The sequence below is a fragment of the Dendrobates tinctorius genome, unplaced genomic scaffold (assembly GCF_039654945.1).
Source record: "Dendrobates tinctorius isolate UK_male_01 unplaced genomic scaffold, ASM3965494v1 ptg000154l, whole genome shotgun sequence".
Taxonomy (NCBI): Eukaryota; Metazoa; Chordata; class Amphibia; order Anura; family Dendrobatidae; genus Dendrobates; species Dendrobates tinctorius.
The window spans coordinates 22,498,555-22,513,824 of record NW_027361821.1 but is presented as its reverse complement, the minus strand read 5'-3'; the positions used below and the strand labels follow the sequence as shown (position 1 = coordinate 22,513,824).

The following is a 15,270-nucleotide window of genomic DNA, read 5'->3' as shown; positions in this document are numbered from 1 at the left end:
ACGCGGGGGGTGGCGGAGGGCAAGGACGAGGACGCGGGGGGTGGCGGAGGGCAAGGACGAGGACGCGGGGGGTGGCGGAGGGCAAGGACGAGGACGCGGGGGGTGGCGGAGGGCAAGGACGAGGACGCGGGGGGTGGCGGAGGGCAAGGACGAGGACGCGGGGGGTGGCGGAGGGCAAGGACGAGGACGCGGGGGGTGGCGGAGGGCAAGGACGAGGACGCGGGGGGTGGAGGAGGGCAAGGACGAGGACGCGGGGGGTGGAGGAGGGCAAGGACGAGGACGCGGGGGGTGGAGGAGGGCAAGGACGAGGACGCGGGGGGTGGAGGAGGGCAAGGACGAGGACGCGGGGGGTGGAGGAGGGCAAGGACGAGGACGCGGGGGGTGGAGGAGGGCAAGGACGAGGACGCGGGGGGTGGAGGAGGGCAAGGACGAGGACGCGGGGGGTGGAGGAGGGCAAGGACGAGGACGCGGGGGGTGGAGGAGGGCAAGGACGAGGACGCGGGGGGTGGAGGAGGGCAAGGACGAGGACGCGGGGGGTGGAGGAGGGCAAGGACGAGGACGCGGGGGGTGGAGGAGGGCAAGGACGAGGACGCGGGGGGTGGAGGAGGGCAAGGACGAGGACGCGGGGGGTGGAGGAGGGCAAGGACGAGGACGCGGGGGGTGGAGGAGGGCAAGGACGAGGACGCGGGGGGTGGAGGAGGGCAAGGACGAGGACGCGGGGGGTGGAGGAGGGCAAGGACGAGGACGCGGGGGGTGGAGGAGGGCAAGGACGAGGACGCGGGGGGTGGAGGAGGGCAAGGACGAGGACGCGGGGGGTGGAGGAGGGCAAGGACGAGGACGCGGGGGGTGGAGGAGGGCAAGGACGAGGACGCGGGGGGTGGAGGAGGGCAAGGACGAGGACGCGGGGGGTGGAGGAGGGCAAGGACGAGGACGCGGGGGGTGGAGGAGGGCAAGGACGAGGACGCGGGGGGTGGAGGAGGGCAAGGACGAGGACGCGGGGGGTGGAGGAGGGCAAGGACGAGGACGCGGGGGGTGGAGGAGGGCAAGGACGAGGACGCGGGGGGTGGAGGAGGGCAAGGACGAGGACGCGGGGGGTGGAGGAGGGCAAGGACGAGGACGCGGGGGGTGGAGGAGGGCAAGGACGAGGACGCGGGGGGTGGAGGAGGGCAAGGACGAGGACGCGGGGGGTGGAGGAGGGCAAGGACGAGGACGCGGGGGGTGGAGGAGGGCAAGGACGAGGACGCGGGGGGTGGAGGAGGGCAAGGACGAGGACGCGGGGGGTGGAGGAGGGCAAGGACGAGGACGCGGGGGGTGGAGGAGGGCAAGGACGAGGACGCGGGGGGTGGAGGAGGGCAAGGACGAGGACGCGGGGGGTGGAGGAGGGCAAGGACGAGGACGCGGGGGGTGGAGGAGGGCAAGGACGAGGACGCGGGGGGTGGAGGAGGGCAAGGACGAGGACGCGGGGGGTGGAGGAGGGCAAGGACGAGGACGCGGGGGGTGGAGGAGGGCAAGGACGAGGACGCGGGGGGTGGAGGAGGGCAAGGACGAGGACGCGGGGGGTGGAGGAGGGCAAGGACGAGGACGCGGGGGGTGGAGGAGGGCAAGGACGAGGACGCGGGGGGTGGAGGAGGGCAAGGACGAGGACGCGGGGGGTGGAGGAGGGCAAGGACGAGGACGCGGGGGGTGGAGGAGGGCAAGGACGAGGACGCGGGGGGTGGAGGAGGGCAAGGACGAGGACGCGGGGGGTGGAGGAGGGCAAGGACGAGGACGCGGGGGGTGGAGGAGGGCAAGGACGAGGACGCGGGGGGTGGAGGAGGGCAAGGACGAGGACGCGGGGGGTGGAGGAGGGCAAGGACGAGGACGCGGGGGGTGGAGGAGGGCAAGGACGAGGACGCGGGGGGTGGAGGAGGGCAAGGACGAGGACGCGGGGGGTGGAGGAGGGCAAGGACGAGGACGCGGGGGGTGGAGGAGGGCAAGGACGAGGACGCGGGGGGTGGAGGAGGGCAAGGACGAGGACGCGGGGGGTGGAGGAGGGCAAGGACGAGGACGCGGGGGGTGGAGGAGGGCAAGGACGAGGACGCGGGGGGTGGAGGAGGGCAAGGACGAGGACGCGGGGGGTGGAGGAGGGCAAGGACGAGGACGCGGGGGGTGGAGGAGGGCAAGGACGAGGACGCGGGGGGTGGAGGAGGGCAAGGACGAGGACGCGGGGGGTGGAGGAGGGCAAGGACGAGGACGCGGGGGGTGGAGGAGGGCAAGGACGAGGACGCGGGGGGTGGAGGAGGGCAAGGACGAGGACGCGGGGGGTGGAGGAGGGCAAGGACGAGGACGCGGGGGGTGGAGGAGGGCAAGGACGAGGACGCGGGGGGTGGAGGAGGGCAAGGACGAGGACGCGGGGGGTGGAGGAGGGCAAGGACGAGGACGCGGGGGGTGGAGGAGGGCAAGGACGAGGACGCGGGGGGTGGAGGAGGGCAAGGACGAGGACGCGGGGGGTGGAGGAGGGCAAGGACGAGGACGCGGGGGGTGGAGGAGGGCAAGGACGAGGACGCGGGGGGTGGAGGAGGGCAAGGACGAGGACGCGGGGGGTGGAGGAGGGCAAGGACGAGGACGCGGGGGGTGGAGGAGGGCAAGGACGAGGACGCGGGGGGTGGAGGAGGGCAAGGACGAGGACGCGGGGGGTGGAGGAGGGCAAGGACGAGGACGCGGGGGGTGGAGGAGGGCAAGGACGAGGACGCGGGGGGTGGAGGAGGGCAAGGACGAGGACGCGGGGGGTGGAGGAGGGCAAGGACGAGGACGCGGGGGGTGGAGGAGGGCAAGGACGAGGACGCGGGGGGTGGAGGAGGGCAAGGACGAGGACGCGGGGGGTGGAGGAGGGCAAGGACGAGGACGCGGGGGGTGGAGGAGGGCAAGGACGAGGACGCGGGGGGTGGAGGAGGGCAAGGACGAGGACGCGGGGGGTGGAGGAGGGCAAGGACGAGGACGCGGGGGGTGGAGGAGGGCAAGGACGAGGACGCGGGGGGTGGAGGAGGGCAAGGACGAGGACGCGGGGGGTGGAGGAGGGCAAGGACGAGGACGCGGGGGGTGGAGGAGGGCAAGGACGAGGACGCGGGGGGTGGAGGAGGGCAAGGACGAGGACGCGGGGGGTGGAGGAGGGCAAGGACGAGGACGCGGGGGGTGGAGGAGGGCAAGGACGAGGACGCGGGGGGTGGAGGAGTGCAATGACGAGGACGCGGGGGGGGGGGAGGAGGGCAATGACGAGGACGCAGGGGGGGAGGAGGGCAATGACGAGGACGCAGGGGGGGAGGAGGGCAATGACGAGGACGCAGGGGGGGAGGAGGGCAATGACGAGGACGCAGGGGGGGGAGGACGGCAATGACGAGGATGCAGGGGGGGAGGACGGCAATGACGAGGATGCAGGGGGGAGAGGACGGCAATGATGAGGATGCAGGGGGGAGAGGACGGCAATGATGAGGATGCAGGGGGGAGAGGAGGGAAATGATGAGGATGCAGGGGGGAGAGGAGGGAAATGATGGGGATGCAGGGGGGAGAGGAGGGCAATGATGGGGATGCGGGGGGAGGAGGGAAATGAGAGGATGTGGAGGATGCGGTGGGGAGAAGGGCAATGATGGGGATGCAGGGGGGGGGGGGAAGAGGGCAATGATGAGGATGCGTGGGGGAAGGAGGGCAATGATGGGGATGCACACTCATTAATTTTGCAGAATCGCGGCGATTCTGCACCCATAGGATTGCATTGTTCTGCTTACTTTCCGCATTTGGCTATGCCCACCATTCGAAAAGTAAGCAGACCATTTGCGGATGGAACCCACGGTCTGGAGGAGAAGAGACTATCCTCCAGGCTCTGGGTACCATATCCCTGTAAAAAATAGAATTAAAATGGAAAAAAAATCATCATATTCTCACCTTCCGATGTCCCTCGCAGCGTCACCAGGCTTCAGCGATGCTGCCGGCAGGTCCCGTTCTCAGTAATGCATTGCGGCAATGGTCATTGCCGCAATGCATCACTGGGAACGGGACTTGCCAGGAGCATTGCGAGGATCGGGAACGCTGCACGGGACGTCGGAAGGTGAGAAAAACACCATTTTTTATTATTTTTAATATTAGATCTTCTTACTGCTGATGCTGCATAGGCAGCCTCAATAGTAAAAAGTTGGTCACACTCGTCAAACACTATGTTTGATGAGTGTGACCAACCTGTTAATCAGTTCTCCAAGCGATGCTACATATCGCTTGGAAAACGTTAGTGTTCTGCAAGCTAATTACGCTTGCAAATCGCTAGTTTTTCTGTGGGAAAATATCGGGAATTTAGAATGCGGTTTTCCCATAGAATGGAATTCCAGAATTCCCGCGGTAACTTCCGTGGGAATTCCGTAACGTGTGCACATAGCCTAAAAGCATGTCTGCATTCGGGGGGGGAGACAATCGTATGTATACAATGTACAGTATGTGACCTTGTTATGTTCAGGGCTGCGAAGATCATCGTGATAAGACGAGTCATGGCTGGGAGATGTTGACATGAAGATCTGACCAGATGGAGAAGAAACAGGAGAAAGAGGCTCTAATCAGACGAGACATCAGGGGCAAGTGCCTGGATGTAGATGTTCTGTATCTGCATTGTGTGATTTGGAGTGAACGATTTTTTTGTAAAATCCCTTATAGTATACTCATTTATTATGTATAGAAGAGTCCCTTAGTATATAGTCTACTCACTTATGTATAGCTCAGTCCCTTAGTATATAGTGCACTCATGTCTAACACAGTCCCTTAATGTATAGTGTACTCACTTATGTATAGCACGGTCCTTAGTTTCCTCTTGTATTATGTATAACACCATCCCTTATTACATACCATCCTCTTGTTATACATGGTGCTGTCCCTTATTATATAGCTTCCTCTGCTGTTATGTACAGTACTCTTACATAATTATTTCTTGTTATTTTTGTTCACAGCACCCTCTTTTATTATATAGTCCCCTCTCTTCTTAGATATAAAATGACTGCTGACGGAGCAGCCGCTGACCAAATGACCAGTCCATCAGCTCCTCCATTAGAAAAGAAGCTTTCCCATGCCCCAGCCGTCATTGCATTATACATCTAACAAGACAGAACAGAATGTAATAAAGACAGGGCTTTATATAATCTGATATGTAAGGGACAGTGCTGTACATAACTAAAGAGGGAATTGTGTAATAAGGGATGACAATATACATAAAGGAGACTATGTAATATAAAAAGGAGACCATGTTATATATATACACATATATACACACACACACACACACGTGTGGCTATATATGTGCAGCTTTGTCGCGATAAAAAGAGGGGGGTCCTGACATTTCTTGCACAAGGGCCCCAAGCTGTCAATGTCCGCCCCTGGGTCAGTGCGTACTAACATGGCCAATGGTCGAGGTATCTATGCACCCTCTAATGACAATGCAACTCATCCAAACACATGCCCTATGTCTGTAGTGACAGACAAAAAAAAAAAAAAAAAAAAACCCTGACAGTACTGCTAAAAAAGGACCTAACCATTATTATGATAAAATGGCCAAGCTTATTAAACAAAAAAAAAATAAAAATCACTTTTCTAAGTAGCAGCTAGTGCTCAGACTTGGAAAAGTTTGTAATCTTCCATAAGTCAGTATAATGTGTGAGGAGTGCGTGCACTTTACATGCCAAAGTTCTATAAGGGGCTCCTGGACAATGCAAAGGTTCCAGAAGGTGCTAGTATGGAAGGTCAGCTGCAGTTACCTCACAGGACCCCACTCATGCTGGACGGCCTTCCTCCCCATTTACCTGCTCGGACACCGCTCTGAAGAGACAGGACGCGTCCTTAGCTGTTAGTTTTCTGTACAGTCCAAGGCTACCCAGATACTCGTCCATGGTCACCTCATTGAGGGACTTCTGGCCGAAGTACTTCTTCCAGCCCTTGTGCATGGCTGCAGCCGTGTGCAGGGGCCCCGCTTCTCTCGGTGACTGCAGGGCGCAGACCTTTTTATACCCTCGGGATGCGGAGCCAGTGCGCCGTCTCCTCAGCGCAGGACTCGCCGCACGGTTCAATGTGTCAGGGCAGCAGTCAAACCGGAACCGGCCATGTTATACTTCCTAATAAAGGGCAACATAGCAGGGTGGGGGGAGAGAAGTAACCCTTTCAGCCTCCCCTCCCGTGTTATAATCATGGCCACCTACAGCAGTTTGAGGTCCAGCCTAAGCTGGAGTAGGAGAGGTTCACTGAGAATATTCTGGAACTGAAAATTATAAAACCAGGACATCAGATAAGTGGGAAGATGTAACATTTTCCAAACCTTTGAAAATTAAAGAATTCCCTGGACCAAACTGCGGAAACAGACTAACAAAAAAATTGCTTCAGACGTCAATGTTTGTTGTCGAAGTACGGCCCGTGCAGAACGGGATTCATGGGTATGTGCCATTGCCTCAACGTGTGATCTGCCGTGCGTTGTTTTCGGCTGTATACGCTCAGACGTAGCAGACTGCGTCTTATTGTCCGCCTCCAGTAGTCGCATGCGTCCGAAAATGATGCACAACAGCGAACACGTTGACTTTATAGTCGATGGCCCCCGACGGCGCATGCGCCCGAATCCCGTTTTGCAGAGGGTTTTCAGACGCAAGCCCCGACAGGATCAATGAAGGTGGGCGAGAACGCAACGTGAAAGGGGCCGAAGGCCTAAAATCTGCAGTGTTTAACAGTCTAAAGGATGTGAGTTCATGAAAACTCATGCCCTCTCAGTGCATCAAAAGATGCCATTACTCTGCAACATTTTTGTCACATTTGTGCCTCTAAATTTCTTTGGGGAGCCTGAAAAAATGCACGTAAAAAGAGGAATCGTGTTTCTGTACTAAAAAAGCGCAAAAAGTATCATATCTGAACCAAAAATGCATCGAACAAGGGCGAAACACGTAAAAAACATGCAGCAGAAATGCTATATTCCAAACAGATCGCTATTACGTATTTCTACGCACACTTGCAGATAAACACAGCATTTTTGTAGGCGAGAACATCGCCTTACAGTTCATTGTTAAAGTGAACCTGACCGATGATACATAATGTCCGATCCACAGGCAGCAAGTATAAGTCACTGGCTGTCTGATCTCAGCCAAGTATATTTCACTCAAACTCTGCGCCATTTCAGGAAAAAACATACTTTTATGGACACCGGGGGGGTTGAGGCTCACAAGAGACTAGACAGGCAGGTCCCAGATGGTCTCTGCCTACACACTGCTCTTGAATGACTGGTTTGTCCCTATGCATGCATGTAGAGGGAGACCTGTCCATCCAGGGCAGCGGGTGGGTAGAAGTTGCTGGGGACCCATCTTTTTGACCAGTCTCCATGTGACTTGGACCCAGGCAGCTTTTAGTCCCAAAGTCAAACATGCCTACAATCATGCAGCCACAGTCTGATACATGCTGTCCATCGATCGAACAGCATGTATTAGTTGTCACGTTCCATGTAAGGCTACGTTCCCACAAAGAGCTTTTTGGGCATTTTTGACGCTGCACATTTTTTGCTGTGTCAAAAATGCAGCATCTTAGGCCGGGGTCACACTAGCGATTAAATCAGACAAATGCAATGCGATGAAAAATCGCATTGCAGTCGTCCCTATGTTATTCTATGGTGCTGCTTCCATCATGCGTTTTTTGTTTATCGGATCCGTTCCTCGGACCCAGACAATCGCAGCATGCTGCGATTGTCACCGATTTTTGGATCGGATTCGCCAATGCAAGTCTATGGATGCAATTAAAAATCGCATTGAAAACGCACCACACGTGTGACTTGCGATTAAATCGCAAGACTTCTCCAGGTCAACAGGAAAGAGCATCAGGCATTGGATGTCAATTTGATGCTTAGATGCGAATAAAATCGGTTCATTGCCGGAAATTCGGATGACAGACGGATCCCTGGACAAGAAATCTTTGTGCGATGTCGTACCGTAAAAATCGGACCGATTTTTTAATGGTTGTGTGTCACTCCAGCCTTACTGTTCCAGAAAAATGGATGGGATTTGTAGAAATCTCATTACCACTGTGCTTCTTTTTAATAGACTTGCATTAGGTGCAGGAATTCCACAGGTAAAAAATGTACATGCAGTTTTAGGGTGTTTTTTGCAGCAGAAATGCACAAATGGCACATGTAATCTGCACCTACGTATAGCAATAAAGTTGTCAAAGGTAAATGGCAGGAAGGATCAAAAAACAAAACAGCTTTATTTAAAGCATGACATACCAACAAGAGACAAAAACCGCTGTCAAAAACAAAAGTGCATGTTAAAAAAACGCACACAAACAATAAAAAAAAATTGCAAGTAACCTCATTTAAAGGGAATTTGTCACCTCATTTTCGCGCTGTATGTAAAGGAGTTGGGTCCGGTCCGATGGACGGTGATTTGCTCCTTCCCTCCACGGCCGCGGTACGCAATATTTCAGGTAATTTCCGTAGTGCTCGTCCATGTTTTGTGCGTGCGCAGTATGCTTTGCCCAACTGAGGGCAAAGCCAGAAAAAAGTAGTTTGCATGCGCCGGAAGTACTATGTCCCAGAAGTATTTCACTGCCATTTCTGTGTACCAGGTCATAGTTCACCGGCGCATGCGCACTAATGCTTTTCGGCTTTGCCCGTAGTTGGGAAAAGCATACTGCGCACGTGCAAAATATGGACGAGCACTACGGAAATTACCTGAAATATTGCGTACAGCGGCTGTGGAGGGAAGGAGCAAAAACACCACCCATCGGACCGGACCCAACTAATTTACATACAGCGCGAAAATGAGGTGACAGATTCCCTTTAAGTATCAAAAGACTGACTTGCCCTTGTAAATCAGGAAACTGGTGCAAACTAAGAGTAACCAACCATATCCATAACAAATAAATAAAGTTGCATTGTGCAACTTTAATTACTTGTTAACCTAATTTAAGTAATTTTTGCTGTGTTCTTCATTACGCACTTGTGTTTTGAAACTATGCAAATTTACCACATGTAATGACAGTCTATTGGGGAAAATATGCAGAGGAGGCTAGCGTCTCCGCTGCAGAAATTAACCCGTTGCAACTAATTTAGGCTAGTTTCACATTAGCGTTTTTTTGCGCAGCGCATCGGGTGCATAAAAAACGCAAAGAAAAACGCAAAACAAACGCGCGGTTTTTTAACATCATGCGCACGCTGATGCGTCAAAAAAATGCAGCGTTGCTTGCGTTTTACATGCGTTTGCGTTTTTTATGCGCATGTGTTTTTAGGTGTGTCATTTTTTCCATTGTCTAGAGAACATTCTAGACTTGTTTAACTCAAAAATGCATGCGCAAAAAAAGCAACCGTGCGCAAGACCATGCGCACGCATGCGTTCCCATAGACTTCAATGTGTTGTTTTTGCGCATTCCGTGCACAAGCGTGCGCATGCGTTTTTTTGCCGAGACAGGGCGCACCAAAAAATGCAATATGTTGCGCCTGGCGCGAAAGACAAAAAACGCATGCGCACAAAAACGCTAGTGTGCGCAAGACCATGCGCACGTCATGTTAAACATAGGTGCACGATGCGCTGCGCACAAAAGCGCAAATGTGAAACCAGCCTTAGATGTTGCTAAAAAAGAAGCACAGCGGGCAAGGGATTTCTATAAATCCCATCCACTGTGCTTGTAATGAAGAACGCAGTAAAAATACGCTGCGTCCAAAACGCTACTCTTCCTGATCGTAGGCACACAGCAAAAGTTCAGGGTTGATTACTGGTGTACTTTGTATCTTTTATTTCAGGGTTCCCCAACAGGTCATGTTTTCAGGATTTCCTTAGTATTGCCCAGGTGATAATTGTATCACCTGTACAACAAAAGGGAAATCCTGAAAACATGACCTGTTGGTGGGCCTTGAGGACTGGGGTTGGGGAACCCTGTTTTATTTGATCCTGCATGTGATGAAGTTATAATCCTACCAGTAATTAGGTGTCTCTGCTGCTTACATCATATATGTTTGTACTGAATAGCCTACTCTGGGCCAGGATTTCCCATCCACCTGATCTCGGGTGTGGTAATAATATTGGAGACCATTCAATCTATCACCTGTGGTGATCTAAATATATCTTCTGGTCCTGCTACAATTACCTACATGAGAAATGTCACAATGGTATTTCTGCAATAATTAAAACAAAACAAAACTTGAGGCTGGTGTCCCACTTAGTATGTGGCTAGTGCAAAGTTTCAGCTGTAAATAAGTCACTTTATAAAAGTCATAGCACCTTTCTGCCGTATTATTAGAAATTCACTACTTATGCCTTGGTTATTGTTAATAGCTATAAGCAAAACACCAACATTATTAATATATCTGGCCCATTTACTGCCTCCACCTCGCCAGAGTTCACACACACTAAGCAGTCATGCTGCAGCTTTTAGAGGCCACAACCCTGTGCCCAGTTCTTTTACTATTCCATTGCACAATCACTTAATCTTACATGAAAACAGCTGTGTCACCTGAAAAGCATTGTGGACGTTATGATCGGCTGCACATTGTTTCCATACAAGATTAGGCAGAGGATTAGTGAAAAGATCGCAGCAGCAAGGGTCCATTGTGGCTAAAAGCAGAAGTGGACAGAGACAGAAGAGGCCTCTGTGCAAGGACAAGATATTTGCCTTTTGCAGTCCAGTAGCTCATCATAATGCACCATTCCACCTGGTTCTGAGATGGAATTGACCCCATTAACTCTTTGACCCATGTGTGTCTGCACAGATTGCACCAATGGTATACACAAACCTGGCTTAAAGCCACAGCATGACCGCTGCATATGAACGCAGCTTTTGCCATATTCCCTTTGCAGACAAAACTGACTGATTTTCATTAGTGTTTTCAATTGGATTTTCAGCAGACTTTTGTCAGTGTATTTGTTTGGACCCTTAATGCTACATTCACGCATTTAATCTTTATTTTTATATAGCGCTAACATATTCCGCAGCGCTTTACAGTTTGCACACATCATCACTGTCCCCGATGGGGCTCACAGTCTATATTCCCTATCAGTATGTCTTTGTAATGTGGGAGGAAACCGGAGTACTCGGAGGAAACCCACGCAAACACGGGGCGAACATACAAACTCCTTGCAGATGTTGTCCTTGGTGGAATTCGAACATTGTGGAAGTGTAAGGCCAGCGTCACACTAGAGAGAAATACGGATGAGTGAGAGGCGTTAAAAAACCACATTGCACATGTACCAATGATTCTCTATGGGGCAGCTCCCATCAGCCGTATTTTTCTCGCGTATATTTTACGGTCCGTTCCAATCGCAGCATGCTGCAATTGTCAGCGTATTACGCCCGTGTTACGCCAATGCAAGTCTATGGGTGCGCAAAAACAACACATTACACACGGACCAGATGTGTGACTTGCGAGAAATACGCACCCAGTGTCCTTTAGAAAAGCCGGCAATTCTGTGCGCGATACAGTAAAATCACACTGACAGGGTTAATAAATAAATGAAAGAATAGATATAGACACATAGACTACATATATATGTAGTCTATGTGTCTATATCTATTGTTTCGTTTGGGTTTTAACCTGTCATAGGGCTCCATTATATGTCCATTTTGCAAGCCTGCGAGAAATTCTTGTCATACGGATGCCATACGGATTACATACGGATGCTTACATGGGAAAAATATACGGCCACACTCTGACAACGGATGACATACGGATCACTATTTAGGGACCATTATGCTTATTACTGCCGTACAATACGGTCTGTATTTTTCTACGTTGTGTGTGACGCCGGCCTTACTATCTGAGAGAAAAAGGATGATTTTTTTTTTTCCTTTGAAGCAAATATATCCAATGACTCTTAGCAATGCTGATGGAACTCTGAAGTATTAAAGTGTGTTTTAGGCCGGGGTCACACTTGCAGGAAACTCGCATCAATACCAGGCACTCGGACAGGAGTGCTCAGCTGCATAGAAATACATGCAGCCGCACATTCTGGTCCTTAGTGCCGGTGACAGTGCCGGGTATTGATATGTGAGACTCGTGCGAGTTTCCTGCGAGTGTGACCCTGGCCTTACATGGATCCTGTTGGACTTTAATGGCAGAGTCTGATCAGCAAAATGGATGCGATTAGGACATGCTCTGAGTCTCGTGGATAATGACATGGATCCGTTTTTGAGGCTATGTACCCACGTACGCAGAAAATTCCTGACTAAAAACCGGACTCCTTTCCAGGAAATGCACGTTTTTTTTCCGGAGCATCCCCAGACTCATAGAATATAGTTAGAAATGCGTTTTTCCGCAAAATTAATGAGCATGCTGCGTTTTTTACCGCGATGCGTTTTTTCACGGAAAAAACGCATCAATATGCACAAAAAGTGCAGAATTCATTAAAATGAATGGGATGCTTCTTGTAAGCGTTTAAGCGTTTTTCCCCTTAAAAACGCTTAAAAAAACGCGAAAAAAAAACAATTACGTGTGCACACACCCTAAAGCTGATGTGCATATGGATCATTAAAACTCTATAGGTCAGTGTGCTGTCTGAGAAATAAGCAGAGGACATTAGAAGATTTCATACAGATGTGTGAATTTAGCCTTAGGCTGGAGTCACACTAACCTGCGCAAAATACGGTCCGTAGTTTACATGCGTAATACGGATGAATGACCCCTAAATAGTGCTCCGTAAGCCATCCGTAAGCAAGGTGAGGTCGCGTATTTTGAGTATGTCTGCATCCGTATGTAATCCATGTGGCATCCGTATGGCGAGATTTTCTCGCAGCCTTGCAAAATGGACATTTAACGGTTTTGAGGCCTGCAAACAATTTAAATCATTAGCCTGCACCCTATTTATACACTCAGAAACAGGTGGCTGCCTCCATTCTGTCCATTTGTCACCTTGCTTTCACGAGGTGTGTTGGTGTTCTTTGTGCAGCATGGCAGAGGGTCTGAGATTCAATACAACTGAGCAGGTTCTCTTTACCTGGCTTTTGTCACGGCGCTTTGGGCAACCATACCCAGTGATAGTGGATCCGCGGAGGAGGAGACGCATCCACTTTTGAGGCAACGACTCACAAGAGGTTATTTTCACGCCTCTATTCTTCTCTGCGGGAGCATCCGGAGAAATTTTACCAGTACTGTCGCATGAGCATTTCCACATTTGATCGACTCTTGGAGACAGTGCGCCCTGGGATAACCTTTCAGGACACAAGGATGCGCAAAGCGATATCTGCAGAGGAGCGACTTCTACTCACAATACGGTATGTACTACACAACCACATTCTCTATGTTCATAATGTGTGTGCATAATTATGTTTTTTGGCCTTCTTGGACAAAGTTTTATGCCCTCATCTTACTCCAAATATGTTTCAACTTACACACCAGAATGTTAGATCTAATATGTCCTGCATATCACTTAGTCATTGTGCCACCAAATACCGTATGTCATTGTGCCACCAAGTATGGTCGGCATGTAACTTATTTTTTTTTACTTTAGGCATTCTAAACTTAACAATTTCTGTTGTTCTACAGCTTCCTGTCCACTGGCCTGTCTTATGCCACCCTCCACCATGAGTTTCTCATTGGAAAGTCAACCAATTCAGGCATAGTGAGGTCTACATGTACAGAAATCTGGACAAGACTCCATCAAGTGGTCATGCCCGATCCCAGGATGGAAGACTGGTTAAGGATTTCAAGCGACTTTGAGGAGGACTGCCAGTTTCCAAATTGTATTGGGGCCCTGGATGGCAAACATATCAGGGTGCGTAAGCCGCCGAACTCTGGCTCCCAATTCTTCAATTATAAACAATACTTTTCTGTTGTATTGTTGGCTCTGGTAGACCCTCAATACAAGTTTATAATTGTTGACATTGGGGCCTATGGAAGGACGGGAGACTCTAGAGTCTTCAATACTTCCATAATGGCTCGGCGGCTACGCACCAACCAGTTGGATCTACCACCACCACGCCAGCTACCAGGCTCCCCCGAACAATCAGTCCCTTATGTCCTTGTGGCAGATGAGGCCTTTCAGTTATCGCGCAATGTCATGAGGCCATATCCCCGGCGCAACCTTGACCACAGGCGCAGAATTTTTAACTTGCGCCTATCACGTGCTAGGCGACTGGTGGAGTGTTCCTTTGGGATTCTTTGTGCCAAATGGCGGGTACTCCAGTCTGCCATTCAGTTGAGTGAGCAAAATGTGAATGAAGTTGTGAAAGCCTGTGTTGTTCTGCATAACTTCACCAGGATACATGATTGTTCCTCCTCTGATGGTGTTGTGCGTAGGCCGGACAATGTGCGCAGGGTGAGACCACCTATGAACCCTCAACGTAGACCGCTCTCTGGCCTAAAAGTGCGTGATATTTTCACTAATTACTTTATCTCACCTGAGGGGGCAACTTCTTGGCAAGAGCATGCTGTGTCTATGTTATAATTTGTTTCTTTAATTGTGTCTAAATATATATTACTCAAGCCCTTATGATTCTATGAGTGTTTCATTGCATTGGTTTGTGTCTGTTAGTATGTTGTGAGGGATTGTGAAAAATCACACAGAGACGTTAACTTTTTTTTTGGTTTGCTTAAAGGCAAACATAATATTGCCATAAGAACATTTTGGCAATGGGCAAAATGACCCTTTGTGCCTTCTTTAACTTTTTTTAAAATTAACATTACATAACAAAACACAAAAAAAGATTAGGCAATAGCAACATTGCTGCATGACAAGATTAAACTAGATTTGCCAACAAAATAAAGGCTACAAGATAACACTCACATTTCCTCATAATGTTTTCCAATCATAGAAAGATTCCACCATGACAGGCAAGGCTACCTCACAGCTTTCAGACAGATATTACCTGTCTGTAGAACAGAGAATATTTAACCATGCTATACTGGAAAGGATGAAAAAACAAAACTCACTTGTTAAGACATAGAGAGAACGTGATATTCTGAATGCTGGTCGCCTTGAATTTTTTTTCTAGAGATTGCTGGCAAAAAAGGTGACTACTTCACTAAGGCCAGCACGCCTTTCCTAGGCATTAGAAAGTGAGTAGTGTATTTTCATCCTTTCATTTTACAGTATAGCGCGTTGAAATATTCTCTTTTTTACACACATGTAATATCTGTCTGAAAGGCGTGAGGTGGCGTTGCCTGTCATGATGGATTGTTTCATATGTTTGGAAAACATTGTTTAAAAATGTGAATGTTAAATTATGTTCAAAATGTTGGTGATGGAGAACACCTGTTTTTTCCTTTCTATTTGGAGCACCAGTTAAAATGCACTGGACATCTCCCGC

At 50.7% G+C, this 15,270-nt stretch overlaps 1 protein-coding gene across 1 annotated transcript in view; it reads right to left on the bottom strand.

The window, feature by feature from the left end:
* ALG13 (ALG13 UDP-N-acetylglucosaminyltransferase subunit) overlaps nt 1-15,270 on the bottom strand; it is a 198,163-nt gene that overhangs the window by 135,715 nt on the left and 47,178 nt on the right. Inside the window, exons 6-7 of the mRNA XM_073547540.1 lie at nt 6,204-6,262; nt 5,811-6,102 (exon numbers count right to left, since the gene is read on the bottom strand). Coding sequence (XP_073403641.1) covers nt 5,811-6,102; nt 6,204-6,262 — 351 coding nt within the window. The remainder of the gene's footprint in view (nt 1-5,810; nt 6,103-6,203; nt 6,263-15,270) is intronic.